The sequence below is a fragment of the Limulus polyphemus genome, unplaced genomic scaffold (assembly GCF_000517525.1).
Source record: "Limulus polyphemus unplaced genomic scaffold, Limulus_polyphemus-2.1.2 Scaffold1157, whole genome shotgun sequence".
NCBI classification, from domain to species: Eukaryota; Metazoa; Arthropoda; class Merostomata; order Xiphosura; family Limulidae; genus Limulus; species Limulus polyphemus.
This window is the reverse complement of record NW_013666767.1, coordinates 30,895-44,763: the sequence shown is the minus strand read 5'-3', so window position 1 is coordinate 44,763 and position 13,869 is coordinate 30,895. Positions and strand designations below refer to the sequence as shown.

The 13,869-nt window shown below is 33.8% G+C and overlaps 1 protein-coding gene across 1 annotated transcript in view; it reads right to left on the bottom strand.

Annotated features, from left to right (window-relative positions):
• LOC106462397 (histone deacetylase 4-like) overlaps positions 1-13,869 on the bottom strand; it is a 42,519-nt gene that overhangs the window by 11,158 nt on the left and 17,492 nt on the right. Inside the window, exons 6-18 of the mRNA XM_013922322.2 lie at positions 12,720-12,845; positions 12,093-12,196; positions 10,646-10,759; positions 8,662-8,785; positions 7,832-8,006; positions 7,365-7,524; positions 6,390-6,660; positions 5,054-5,185; positions 4,717-4,850; positions 3,712-3,761; positions 3,136-3,203; positions 1,853-2,007; positions 262-317 (exon numbers count right to left, since the gene is read on the bottom strand). Coding sequence (XP_013777776.1) covers positions 262-317; positions 1,853-2,007; positions 3,136-3,203; positions 3,712-3,761; positions 4,717-4,850; positions 5,054-5,185; positions 6,390-6,660; positions 7,365-7,524; positions 7,832-8,006; positions 8,662-8,785; positions 10,646-10,759; positions 12,093-12,196; positions 12,720-12,845 — 1,669 coding nt within the window. The remainder of the gene's footprint in view (positions 1-261; positions 318-1,852; positions 2,008-3,135; positions 3,204-3,711; positions 3,762-4,716; positions 4,851-5,053; positions 5,186-6,389; positions 6,661-7,364; positions 7,525-7,831; positions 8,007-8,661; positions 8,786-10,645; positions 10,760-12,092; positions 12,197-12,719; positions 12,846-13,869) is intronic.

Below are 13,869 nucleotides of genomic sequence, written 5' to 3'. Positions count from 1 at the left end.
AACGAAGTTACGGAAAGTTAATTAACAAGCGGAGACGTAACAGTATATTCAAATGAAACGTTTACATTAGTACAACACACTTTCTTTGTGGTTTGCATGTGATAATAAAAATAATATCCTAACTTATTGATCAGAAACATTTTAATTCTTTAAATGTGTTTTTTTTTGTTTAAAAAAAGAAAAGTTATTTCCAATATTATGTCATCAATAGAAACTCTGCAAACTCATTCTCTAACAAATAAAAAGTCTGTGTTCACTTACATGGCTTGTTGGGGCTCAGCATGGTGGCCTGGTGGTCGAACGACTGCAAACCCGTTCTGTTGTGGAATACAAGTGAAAAAAGTAAAAGCACCTTCAGTGTTTAGCAGAAAATCTTGACTTAACTGGACATAGAACTGAAGATATTTGCTCTTAAAAAATAAGAATAAGAAAGAAAACACCTGAAGTTCTGTAGTCACAATGTCAAATAAAATGCGGTTCACTCAGAGTGTATAAAATCACTATGCTTCTGTTGTCAATAGATTTAGCTTTTTTTTTACTTGGGCAATTAAAAAATAATAACCTCGTTTCTTTGGTATTTAAGTTACTTTTCCTATTTTTTTTTCATAACTACTAAAGTTATCTGCACTAATACCTTACTTTTGACTTCTATTACATAAGTTTCTCAATCCGCATCCAAAATAAGTTTTTAATTTGATATTAACAGAGACAGTAGCTGTTGTTTTCTCTAATTAAAACTACACAATGCACCCTTTTCCCCATGAAGATTCGAACCCTGGATCACAGCATTCTAAGTCCGTAAACACTGACCCACCACGAGACGATATAGAAGGTGACAACGCTTTTGATATAGAAACACTAACAGATGAAGTTTTTTAAATATCATTAGAATCCGTTACATTTTTTTTATGTTTCATCTCTTCTCGCTCTAATAACTTTCACATTTTGTTTCATAAAGCAGCAAATGTTGTACATTTTATTCTTCCATCATGATTTTCACACATGTATCCAATATCAGCAGTGTTATACTTGTTTCTCCAGTAGCAACTACTGCATATTTTAACAACTCCATCAATTTCTTTCACACTTAATCTATAAAGCATCATTAACTATTCCACATTTCATGTATCCATTAATAACTATCATTGATTAGTATATATATCTTTAGCAACAATAACACAGGCCTGCATTGGTTTTATTGTCTTGATATTTTTACACGTTCTCCATCATGTACAGATTTTTCACAAAACATCATAATGCAATACATAAAAGAAAGACCATAACACGTAGTTTTGAGACTAAATGATGTAGATTTAAAAAAAATTAAAATCAGGATGAATGAGGATGCATATTTGTTTGATATCAATGTTCTTCCCTTTTCTTCAGTTTGTTTGCATTTTTGTTAACAAATATAATAATAAAAAATGTTCATTGTGGTAACCTAAATAATAATTTGATCTAAGTAAGAGTTTTTTTCTTTCCGATTCATAAAAAATCCTTACGCGTTAGAAAAAAATTAATATTATTTTCTAAATCTGCGTAGCTGAATTATGGAGAATCCGTTATTAAAACCAAAACAACTTTTATGAAGTTTAAATTTGTAGGCCTGTGTAATTAAAACAGTAGTAATAATTTGAGTAATTCCTCCATTCAGCAGTAGCAATCACAAATTTTAACCTTGTACAGTAACTTTTATAAAATTAGCAAAATCTGCCAAATATTCTATTCCTTCGGCTGGACATTCCAATAATACAATCAATCTAGTAAAATCACTTTCTTATTCCTTCAATAGTCCTTAGCACAAAACAATATTTTCCCACAAATCTATTTCTATGCTAGTTTTTCTTTTCACCTTAATTTCCCCAGTAGCTACTTTCAGGGCTAGCTCTGTCACACATCCTGCAGCCATGCGAGAAGCACTAGCCGTATGAAGTTCATTCCAGATTGTGTCAGAATCGACTCCAATTCCTCCACAAGACAACATTACGAAACTCTTAATGGGCAAATCTGAAAACACAAGAATAAAGGATAGAAAATAGAAGACAGTGCTGAAAAATGCACCCGATCAAGTCAAATATTCTTTATATTATTATAATATATATATATATATATAATAATAATAATAATAATAATAATAATGAAGAAAAAATTGGCAGCCATAATACAAACATCCAACACCAGGGCACAAAAACAGTGGGTTATTATGCAATGAGCACTGGTTTAATTAGATTTCAACTCAGGTTTCAATATGTTGTGTAAAATTCACACTATCCTTCCTTTTGATGTATTGTTTAATTTTTAGCTTTCCTAAATGTATAATAACACACACACACGCACGTGTGTGACAAAGATTCAGAGAATTTGAAGCGTTTTGTTTTTTAAAACCATTACGCTTAACTTATGATCGACATGGTTAGACTTCATACATTGCTCTAAAGATTTCTGTTACCATAATGGGTGTCCATTCCATCAGTGTAAGAACTCAAGAAAATATAAGCTAGTTGTGTTTAGACAGAGGCTAAACAATTACATTACTGATAAAAACTCTCAAGTGGCACATCTCAAAACCAACTGATACAAGATAATAAATATTTAGAGATCGCCGTAAGATCATTTGTTTTATTAGTTCAAAGCCACAGTGGACTATTTACACTCTATCCATCACACAGTAGCAATCTTTGTATTATAGTGTTGTAAGTAGAAATGAAACGAGGATTAAATCAAGTATTAAACCTTCACAATGTGGTCTTAGTTAAATCAGTTGACAGTGTAAACTTAATTCAGCAGTAAAATAAACTTGATATCAAAAATTACAATACTTTATTAGGTAAGATAAATGAGCTTATCAAGTATCAAGACCAATTTTTTTTATCCCAACCATAACTATTAAAATTTTTAACTGAAGTATAATTTCCAAGAAGGAAATTATTAGAGTTACACCAATTATTAAAACAATTAATTGTAATAAATATTTTGGGAAAACAAAAAAAAGAAACGTAAATGTTTAAATATAACAAAAGGCAAAACCCTTCTTAGAGTTATTGTATAATACTGCTTTCAATCATTAACTTGTAGTTACAATAACCAGCTTTCTTTTTTTTTACCCAATAAAAGATTTTAGTAAATTACACTCACCAAGTTTACTCATGTCTAATCTATGTCTGTTCAGGGGGTTAGTACCAAATAACATTGTGTAGGCCTCACTAAAACAATCCAAAAATAATGCATTCAGAATCAACAAATAACTTTAGTAAATTTGTCTTTCACACAATTTAAGATAATTTTGCTTATTATTCTGTATTAAAACAAATTATAATTCTAAAAAAAAAAGTAATATCTTCATTTTGCTCTTCATTATTTCTGTCAAACAGTTGCTCGGGATACTTAAAATATCATTATCAATATTGAGGATTATCCTTTTATTTCAATCTAACTTGTAGTTTATCATTTAATTTTGCTACATCATTAATTATTAACGAAATTTGGGATTATCTCAAACTGTAGCAGTCCAGCCCCATCATCTGTTACCTTGGTTGATAAGTGTTTTTCCATTTGTAAAGGTTGTAATACAGATAGAACTACCAGAAAAGGAAAGTAGTGACATCTTGTGATGGTTATTTCTTTACATCAACCTATAATATAATATATTAAATATTAAGAATTATTAAGCTTAAGCTTCATATTATTTTGGTAGAACATGTATACACTAACCTGTGGCACGTCTGAAGTTCCTCCAAGCTGGCTTTTCTTCCGCGTATTCTCTGTAATGGAAAACATTTCTACACTAATACATATTTCATAAATTAGTCTTAACTGAAACCTGTTTTACATAACAGATTTACTTTCCATGCCATACAATTTTTTTTTATCAAATTATGCAGTTACATTTCAGTAAGGGCTTACCTGAATTTAAAAACATGATTATCAAAACGTTTTAATTTCAGAGTCTAGTTCCAAAAATATTAAAAGTTCACAGCCTTCCCATTCAAACTTACATTTGGTCCTCTTCAACAACAACAAAAAAAATGTATTACTGCTGTCTTTAAACTCATTTTTGGAGGTAGTAGTTATTTGTTCTTCGAATTTCATGCAAAGCTACTCGAGGGCTGTCTGTGCTACTCATCTTTAATTTAGAAGTGATAAACAAGAGAGAAGGTAGCTAATCAACCCTACCTCTTGAGCTACTCTTTTACCAACAAAAAGTGTGATTTACCACGACACTATAACGTCCCATGGCTGAAAAGGTATGCATGTTTGGTGACAAGAATCAAAATTACAACCTTCAGACTGCAAGTTAAGTGATCTAACTACCAGACCATGTCAGGCCAGTAGTTAATTTTAGATTTGTAAGAACACGAAACATTTACCATTCTTATGGATTCCAACTGTAAGAAATTAAAGTTTAGTTCAGTCACATTATGACAATCTTTAAAGTAACAAAATTTCCAGCTCCTAATTATCAAGTTTAGCCTCTCTCTTTAAGAAAATCCTGGCTGTTCCGAGCTGTTAATCACTTTAAATACAACACTTAATCCATAGAAGAGATAAAATGCACATTTTTAAGAGATATTTAATAATTTTATGTTTCTACAAAACAAGAAATACAAAATCAAAGTTGATAAAAAAAAACGAAACAAACACAAATGCAGACTAAGAAAAATGTATCGTCTAACTTATATTTTTCATAGCAAGAGTAATGGATGTGTTAAGACTAACCTCGCATCGTGACACAAGCCCCGTTTCTTGAAGCCGAGCCCAGATACTCTGAAGTCGACCACCATGCTCTGGATGATAGGAATTGTCACCACAGATACACACATGTTTCAACATGATACTATCATAGACTAGTCCTGTTTAGGGCAAACAAAATGATTATATGGTTAAATCGTTAAAGATACATCTTGCACCAAAGATGGAAAACTTTTTAACATCATATAAAAATAACTGTATGAGAAGAAACTTATTTGCTGGTTCATATAGGTGTGTCATATGATTTAGTAAAACAAAAACTTAATATACACGTAACACAATTTAATAACAATTAAAAACTAACCTGTAGTGAAAGTATAGTGCACAAAAATTGGACTTTCTTGAGATCCTCCCGTCGGACTTAGAGAAACCAGTGGACTTGACAAAGTGCGCAACAAAGGTTTAGTCACATGGTGTTTTGAAGTGAATGCTGAATCTAAACAAATACAGAAAATTAAAATGAAGAACAGAATAATTCAAAACAAACAACTGAATGCATACAAACCTGAAAAAAACAACAACAACTAAAACTTATAAGATTGAATAAAGTAAAATATTACCAATACCTTAAAGCCACAGGCACAAGCCTATTGAATAGATTAAACATTTAAGAACATTTATTCTATGACCCCCATTCTCAAGTACTTAGCACTTACATATTTAACAGATGATGTGGTATATTCAGGTGAACTGAATACAAGTTTGAGCTTTGCCTTATAGGTCCACTCAAGAAAGGAGTTCTGTCTGGGATATCGATTTTAAAGTAGTAATAAGTCGATGTTAAATGAAATAATCAAACTGGACAAAAAAATGAGCAATTTCATTAAATTCTAAACATATACATAGCATTTGAAGTTGCAGTTTACTTGCGTCAGACTGTTGTTTTCACTGAATCAGTGGACTGACTACTGACACCAAAGTTCTAGACTGATTTCAGTGATGTTCCAGACTAGATTGCCAAATCCAAGGTGCCTTAGTTTCAAAGAAGCCTCACATTTTCCCAGTGCAGTAAGTGCTACCACATGACTGGTCATTCTCATTACAATATACGTGGACCATAACTTATAGATATCACCTGAACAACCTTTGAAGGCCACTACTGTTGGGATGGTATTCTTACACAAGATTGCATTAAACAATGTTCTCCTAGGGCTGTAGCAGTAATTTTCTACTTTCAAGAACCACAAATGAGAAAGGCTACTTGAAACAACATCAACGTAGTGGTTTTTTAACAATGTGTTATGTGGAGCCTGCACATATTTATATCAAATAACATATGACCCAATAAACTGTTACATTAATAGTATTCACTTGATTTTTTATTAAATTTTTCTAGATCAATGATGTCAACAGGGACAGATTAAGGGGCAGACAGGCCTGGGGCTAAATCTTTCTACTGGTCTTATTATGATCATGACTAAAGACTAAAGTAAAAAGACTAAACCTCATAAAGGGCCTTTTTTGAGCCCAGACCTGGGGCTATAGCCCCAATAGCCCCCAACTCAATCTACCCCTGGATGTCAATCATAAGAAAACACAATCAAACAGGTGTGTTTTGTTTGAATGTACTATGCATTAAAATCCAAAAAGAGTAGGGTGCAGAAGATTTCTTAGGTTTAAGCTGCTGGAATAAGTTTTACCTTCGCTTATTTGAAGAGGTGCCTTCATCACAATATCCTGCTGTTGGTGAAGGAATGATTCATGGTCGCTTTTTTTCATTGCCAGCTCACTTTCCTCCTCAGACTCTTTTGCCCTCTGTTCATTTTGATCAATGACATCTGATGACGAAACGTCAGCTGAAGGTAGGGAAGCATCTTTCATTTCTTGAGCCACAGCAGCTTCAGTCTCCTCTTCAACATTTTCGACTTGGTTCTTGCTACTTACCCGAGTTAACACAGTTTGGCGAATGTGCTGAGAGAGAATGAGAAAATTAGTCTCACTTAACTTTATCACAACCAAATTTATTTCAAATCAAATTCAAATGCACAATTTAACGTCTACTTAATCTACAAGTGCGTTTCACAGAAAATGATGGAATATTATTTTTGATACGAAATTTTACAACAAAAAAACAACAACATGATTTTAAATCACCTTCTCATATACATGTAGTATCATCATGCTATATATATTAACATATAAACTAGCAGAGAAAACCTTACAACTGGGGTATTTTATTTTTACAATATAAATATTTCCTCATCTTGGATTTGAACTCAAGACGAGTGTTCTACCAACAAGACTAAAGGGTTAACCCCCTAAAGTTTACTAGTAAGCCACTTTTTTTTTTTAATAATTCAAACTACTACTCTCACTAACAAAGCCTATCCTCGTTTCTTATTTCGGGGTCAAGGGATGGTACCAGTTTGGGCATCAGTGTGGTACTTATTTTTTTTCCAGTATTAATTTCATCATTTCATAGTTCAATTTGAAACCAGTCACACCCCAGATGAGAATGCTATACCAACTAAACTAAAGGGTTAACCCTCCTCTCTCAATGCTTAATAATAAGTCAACTTTTAACAACTCAAACTACTACACAACTATATGTCAGAGAAGCCAAAGTTATGTTTCACTTCAATATAGTGATTATAAAGTCTTAAAATTTTACATACCTGTTTAAGTAAGTTGTGCTGCTGCTGTTCATACAGTAGTTTTTCTTTTGAAAACTGATCACTCTGCTGAGGAGGAAGGATGATTCCATGGGGCTGCAGCATGGGGTGTCCTAATGGTAATGGAGCAGACTGTGTTCGACCTAGAGGCCTGAGAATGTTTCTGCCAAAGTAAAACAAACATAACAGTTCAGTGAGCTGTCAATCATACCGAGTGTTCACGGATAATGAAACAATCTCAGTGACATACCGAGTGTTCACGGATAACGAAACAATCCATGTGACATACCGAGTGTACACAGATAATGAAACAATCCCAGTGACATACAACACCCACGAGCTCAACATTTGAAATATTAAATCAATATTTAAGAAATATTATATATAATTTTGATATACATGCATATTACTCACACCATTATCGATATAAATAAAAGAGGAACAGAAAAAAATCTATGATACTGACATACCTGTGTAATCTTGCCTGAGCCACTTGAGCACCAGTGATCACACTGCCATACGTATACATTCCAGGGGCACCGTAAGCCTGAGGAACCTGTGCCGAGCTTCTGGCTTGTTCCAAGGCTTTCATGTGTTGTTGAACGTAACTAGGACTAGTTGGTGGAGTGAACTCTCCATCAATAACTGGAATCAGAATGTGTTTTATTAGTTAGTACAAGGAAGATGCTAATCTTTTTTTATCGTAACTTATCGAGCTTGAGATTAATTTTCAGGAAAACTCTATACTCTATTTTAATATTAGTTTTAAATGTCAGCTGCTAACTTAAAGATAAAGTAGACATATTATTTGTTTAAAGTTTTAAAGTAGTCCTATCTCAGTGCTGCCAGTGTCTGTTCCCTTGACCTATTCAGCTAAGAAAAGCTGGAATGACATGCGATGTAAAGAAGTCCATTAACATGCAGACACAGATAGACAGATAAAACATTATTCAACTTGATAATTTGCTTCTGATTATTTTGAAAGAAGGGGAATAAAACAAACATTTAATTCTGGGTGATGGTCATCAAATCTCTTAATGGCCAACCCACACTCTGGCTTGTGTTGCACTTGGGTTGTGGTTCAACTGACAATATTTACTGTCTAGAGATAATTGTTATTTTGTAATTTTATGTATTTAGGCTATTGAATCCTACCAATAGAACTAACGTTTAGCATCTGACAATCAAGATATAAAAATAAAAAGTTAACGATTAATCACTCAGTTAAACAAATATAAGTTCAATCCATATTTAATTTAATTGGTAAATAACTATTTCTGCAAGCAAAATTTTAACTTACCAGGTAAGGAAGGGTAAAAAGGGAGGGAGGAATGCAACATGTGTGATGTCAGAGGCACACCCAGTCTTGCTGCAGCCATGGCTCGAACTTGTGCTTCAGATACTGATGACATTCCCTTTCCCTCCTATAGATGAAAAATTTCCTAGGTGTCAGTTTCACGAGGCAAGCTTTAAACCTGTTATGCAAAGCTGCTTCACAATGGACTATCTGATATGTCCACCTTGGGGAATGGATCCCAAGATTTTAGGGTTGTAAGTCTGTAAAATTACAACTCACCCACAGAGGTACCTTACAACAAATACTGTGATATTTTAAACACAAGCTTTAAAACAAGTACTTCAACAACCATGCCAAATGCACCTTTCCAATAAATTCGTACCTTTTTGTTTCTTGCTCTACATAATGTCTATTCATGAAGACAATCTTTGAAATATAACATCACTTATGAATTTAACAGAGAATTAAATCCAAATAAATGTATATTTTGGAATAACTACTTCAAAAATAAAAATAAATAAGTTGAATGATTTTTCAACAACAACAGAGTTCATGTTAGAATATATGTTTTAGAAATAACATTAATTAACTAAATACAATTAATGAACAACATATTTACAACCTATGAAACATAAACACCCCAGTTTCAGAATGGTCAGAGTTAAATCTGAATGAATCATTTTGACTCAAAGGGCTACATTTGGTAAGTAGAGTCTAAGCCCACAAAGTGTTGATATAGTTTCTGTATCTGCAGAACATACTTATTTTATCAGTAGATGGATGGTAGTGGGGTAAAGTTTGTCCTATTTCTCATTCGATGCAAACCCAACTAAGATTCGGCCCTACTGCACTTGCAGAATATCATGCAACTTTATCCAATAACATATAAGTATACTATTAACCAAATGTACTTCCACAGTGTTCATTTCAGGAATAAATAAAAATATTTTTTATTCTTAATTTTGATTATATTTCCTATTTTTGAAGTTCATATGTCATGCTGTGTTGTAGCCTACAAAGATGCATAATTATTTCTGTGATTCATGGTATGCGAACGTTTTACTGACGTCACAACAGAACAAATTGCAACATTAAGCGTCCATTATGTGATGTAATTTTAACATCTATTGACTGACTGACAGACAACACACTACTGTATAGTGGTGCAAGTGGTTAAAATATGTGACCACTTTCAGGGAAACAAGGGCAGATTCAAGGAGGGAGGCACCCAATTCAGGTTCCCCTTTTTTCATTAAGCAATGTTTTTCTCTATCTAAGCCTCCCACTTGACCAAGTTTGTGACCAGCTAAGACAGTCTGTACTTTTAAATATTTTCACCTGCCTTTTCCAGGAGATAATAATGCAGGGCCAGCACCATGGTGGTGGGACTTAGGGGGCCTTGCCCATCCAGTTTAGATTCTGTGTCTCCAAGTTTCAGATTGATATAAAAAAAAAATCTATGATAAATACAAATTATAAACTAAAATAAAATACAATCAAAGTTAAACACAGTACTAATGTACAGTGAAGTGTAACAGTAGCGAACACGAGTTAACTGATTTCAGTTACCTTTTCCAAAATCTGCCCCCCACCCAATAATACACATGCACCTACCAGGACTTTAACCTGTCATACAATTATAAAGAAATAATAATTATAACTAATTATAATAATTATAATTATAATTTTAAGATAAAGTGAGTACTTTTTTTTTTCAGGGTGGCTTGTGGAAAACAAAAAGGAGCCAAAACAGCTGTGTATTCTTACAGAAAAACCCATGATTCATGCACATAACTAATGGTGTGATATAAAAGCATATAAAGTGTTTTTCCACCATCTTTAATAACATAGGTTTTTTTTTTTGAAATTCGTTTGGTTTGTTTCTATACAGGATTGAATGTATAGAAATAGGTGCAAATACAGTTTTAGATAAAAGAAGCTAAAATAAGGAAACAGACGTATGTACAGACGTGCAGATAAAACTTACCGTACTGCTACTAGTTGGTAAAGGTGGACGTCCCAGTGTAATATTCGGCATGGATGGAGACGAATAAAGAGTCATGTCTTTACCCTGACCTAGCGCAGAATGTGGGCCTGGCTCCTGAATGTTGATAAAATACAAAATCCTGCATGTTTATATCTGCACTCTTCTAAGCCAATCAGCTGACAAAAAAAAAACATATCCTGCCATCCCACCAATCAGTTAACAAGCTTTGTTCTATTAATTAAGCCCTCCCTCTTCAATCAGTCAGTTAACAAATGTTATTTATGCACTCAACCATAAAAATAACAATGTTGCCCATGTGTAATCTCACTAGAACCAATCACCTAATAATTATTATTCACGTGAACATTTATGAAAAATTCTTTGGCTCTTTCTATTACTAACCTGCTAATAAACATAGTTAATACATGTTTTCTTTTTCTCACCCCTGTCCCCCGGTGGGACGGCAGTAAGTCTACGGATCTACAGTGTTGAAATCTGGGGTTCAATTCCCTGCAGTGGACATAGCAGATAGCTCAATGTAGCTTTGCTCTATAAAAACAAACAATTCAATAGCTACAGAAAGGCTATCCGCATTAGCCGTCTCTAATTTAGCAGTGATAGATTAGAGGGAAGTCAACACCACCCACCGCCAACCCTTGGGCTATTCTTTTATCAACGGAAAGTGGATTGACCGTCACATTATAATGCCCCCCCACGGATGAAAGGGCGAGCATGTTTAAACCGAAAAATATCCTCTTGCGATAGTTGCTTGTGATATCGTGAGAGGGCCAGAGACTTATCGTTGATCGGTTGGGTCTGATTGAGTATCACCCAAGTTTCTGTTTAATTTGGTCAGTTCTGTTATTTTTAGTAGTCCAAGACTCAAGTTACACCATTCCCGGTTACCTGGTTTTTCTTTTCAAGATAAAAATGTTATTTTCTTAAGAATATTAAATCATAAATTTAAGCAGGAGTTACGTGTAATGTATGGATATTATTTTTGTTTTGTTTTTTTAAACTCACAACTTTAGATTTAAATAAGATTATTATTATTACTTATATAGTTCTGATGACATCTGAATCAATGTCTTACAGAAATGGCGGTTGTTGTTTTCTTGGTACAAAACTATACAGTGGGCACTCTGTCCACTGCAGGTAATCAAATCCCAGATTTTAGCGTTGTTAGTTCGTTAACTTACCGCTCACCCACTAGAGGCCAACAGAAAAACCCTTCTACATATTTTATTAACATATTATTTATTAATATGTGGCGATTATAGAGTCAATGTTTTATCATTTGCATTTTTTTTTTAACTATGTGTCGTTGTGATTTATACATAACCCCCTCTCAAAGATTTAGTTTTAGAATTTGTTAAAACTGTTAATTATTTAAAAATTAATGCTACTTAAACTTTCTGTTAACATATCGATAACTACAGTTTCTTACTTCCTGTATCGGAGTGCTTTCATTTGTTGAATGGAAGGAATGAACACTAACTCCCTCTTGTGGTGATCCTGATCCTGAATCAGATTTACTGCCACTTCCATCTTCTGTAAACAGATAACTTTATTTGTTTCAACAGAAATCACGTCAGATCAAAAAACTTAGCTCTCAAAACATGAAACCCGATCACCCGAGTGCTACCGGACAGGTAAATCTTCCTTCTTCGGAAATTCCACGTTTCCTACCGATTAACAATTTACCCCTGAGGATGGAAGGTATACCTTTCCGGAAATGCTCGGGTTTTTCCGGTTTCTTGTTTTGTGAAAACGTAAAGATTCGTAGAATATACAAACGTAAAATATTAAAAGCGATTGCTTATTAAAAAATTTTTGTTATACATTTTACAATAATACAAAAAGTCAGTAAAACCATGGTCTAAACTGTTCCAGGTGTCTCCAAAATATAGATGTCCTAGATGTTAATGTTATTCTGCTTGCAATTAATGGTCAACTTTATAAGTAACGTGCAGAGTTACCACACTATTTCTTAAAACAACCAATCGCATCAACTGTGTTACATTGACCACAAATCATAACAAAGAACACAGCGAATGACAGAATTTGAACGTACTTGCAAGCGGTGGTCTCCTCTTCGTTGGGATTGGTCCCTTGTCCTTACGTCTTAACAATGGGCTACTACGTCTGTCTAATACTTTTTGCTTCAAAATAGAACGGACTTTCAGGTTGGGCTCGGACGCTACAGAAAGACAGAAGGTAACATCACTTACCAACCAACGGGTTAATCTGTTCATCATTCTTGTGGAGAAATTAGCTTCAGCCAGTTCTCAAAACAGTGGAACACTCTGTATTATCAATTTAATTAAGTGTTAAAATGCTAGTTCAGAAATTCAGGAAACCGATAAGACTAAATTAGTAAAATTCACTTGTTCAACTATTGTGATAAATTTTTTAAAAGTTCATACATTAAAGGTTCAACTTTACGTCACGTCAAGAGAAATTTTAAGTTTGCATGTTTAAATAGCTGCTGTGACGAATTACAGGAATACACGTGTTACGCGAAATCCAGCGAGGTTTACGTGTTTAGTTGGTATGACAAAATTAGAGTTCCCATGTTCAGGTTTTACGTTATGACGAGAGAAATTAAATGTTCAATTGCCATGGAAAGTTTATATAGATCATTCACTCACAGTTTATGTAGGTCATGCACTCACAGTTTATGTAGGTCATGCACTCACAGTTTATGTAGGTCATGCACTCACAGTTTATGTAGGTCATGCACTCACAGATTATGTAGGTCATGCACTCACAGATTATATAGCTCACGCACTCACAGATTATATAGCTCACGCACTCACAGATTATATAGCTCACGCACTCACAGTTTATGTAGGTCACGCACTCACAGTTTATGTAGGTCACGCACTCACAGTTTATGTAGGTCACGCACTCACAGATTATATAGCTCATTCACTCACAGATTATATAGCTCATTCACTCACAGATTATATAGGTCATGCACTCAGTTTATATAGGTCATGCACTCACAGTTTATATAGGTCACGCACTCACAGATTATATAGGTCACGCACTCACAGATTATATAGGTCACGCACTCACAGATTATATAGCTCATGCACTCACAGATTATATAGGTCATGCACTCACAGATTATATAGCTCATGCACTCACAGATTATATAGGTCATGCACTCACAGATTATATAGGTCATGCACTCAGTTTATATAGGTCATGTACTCATG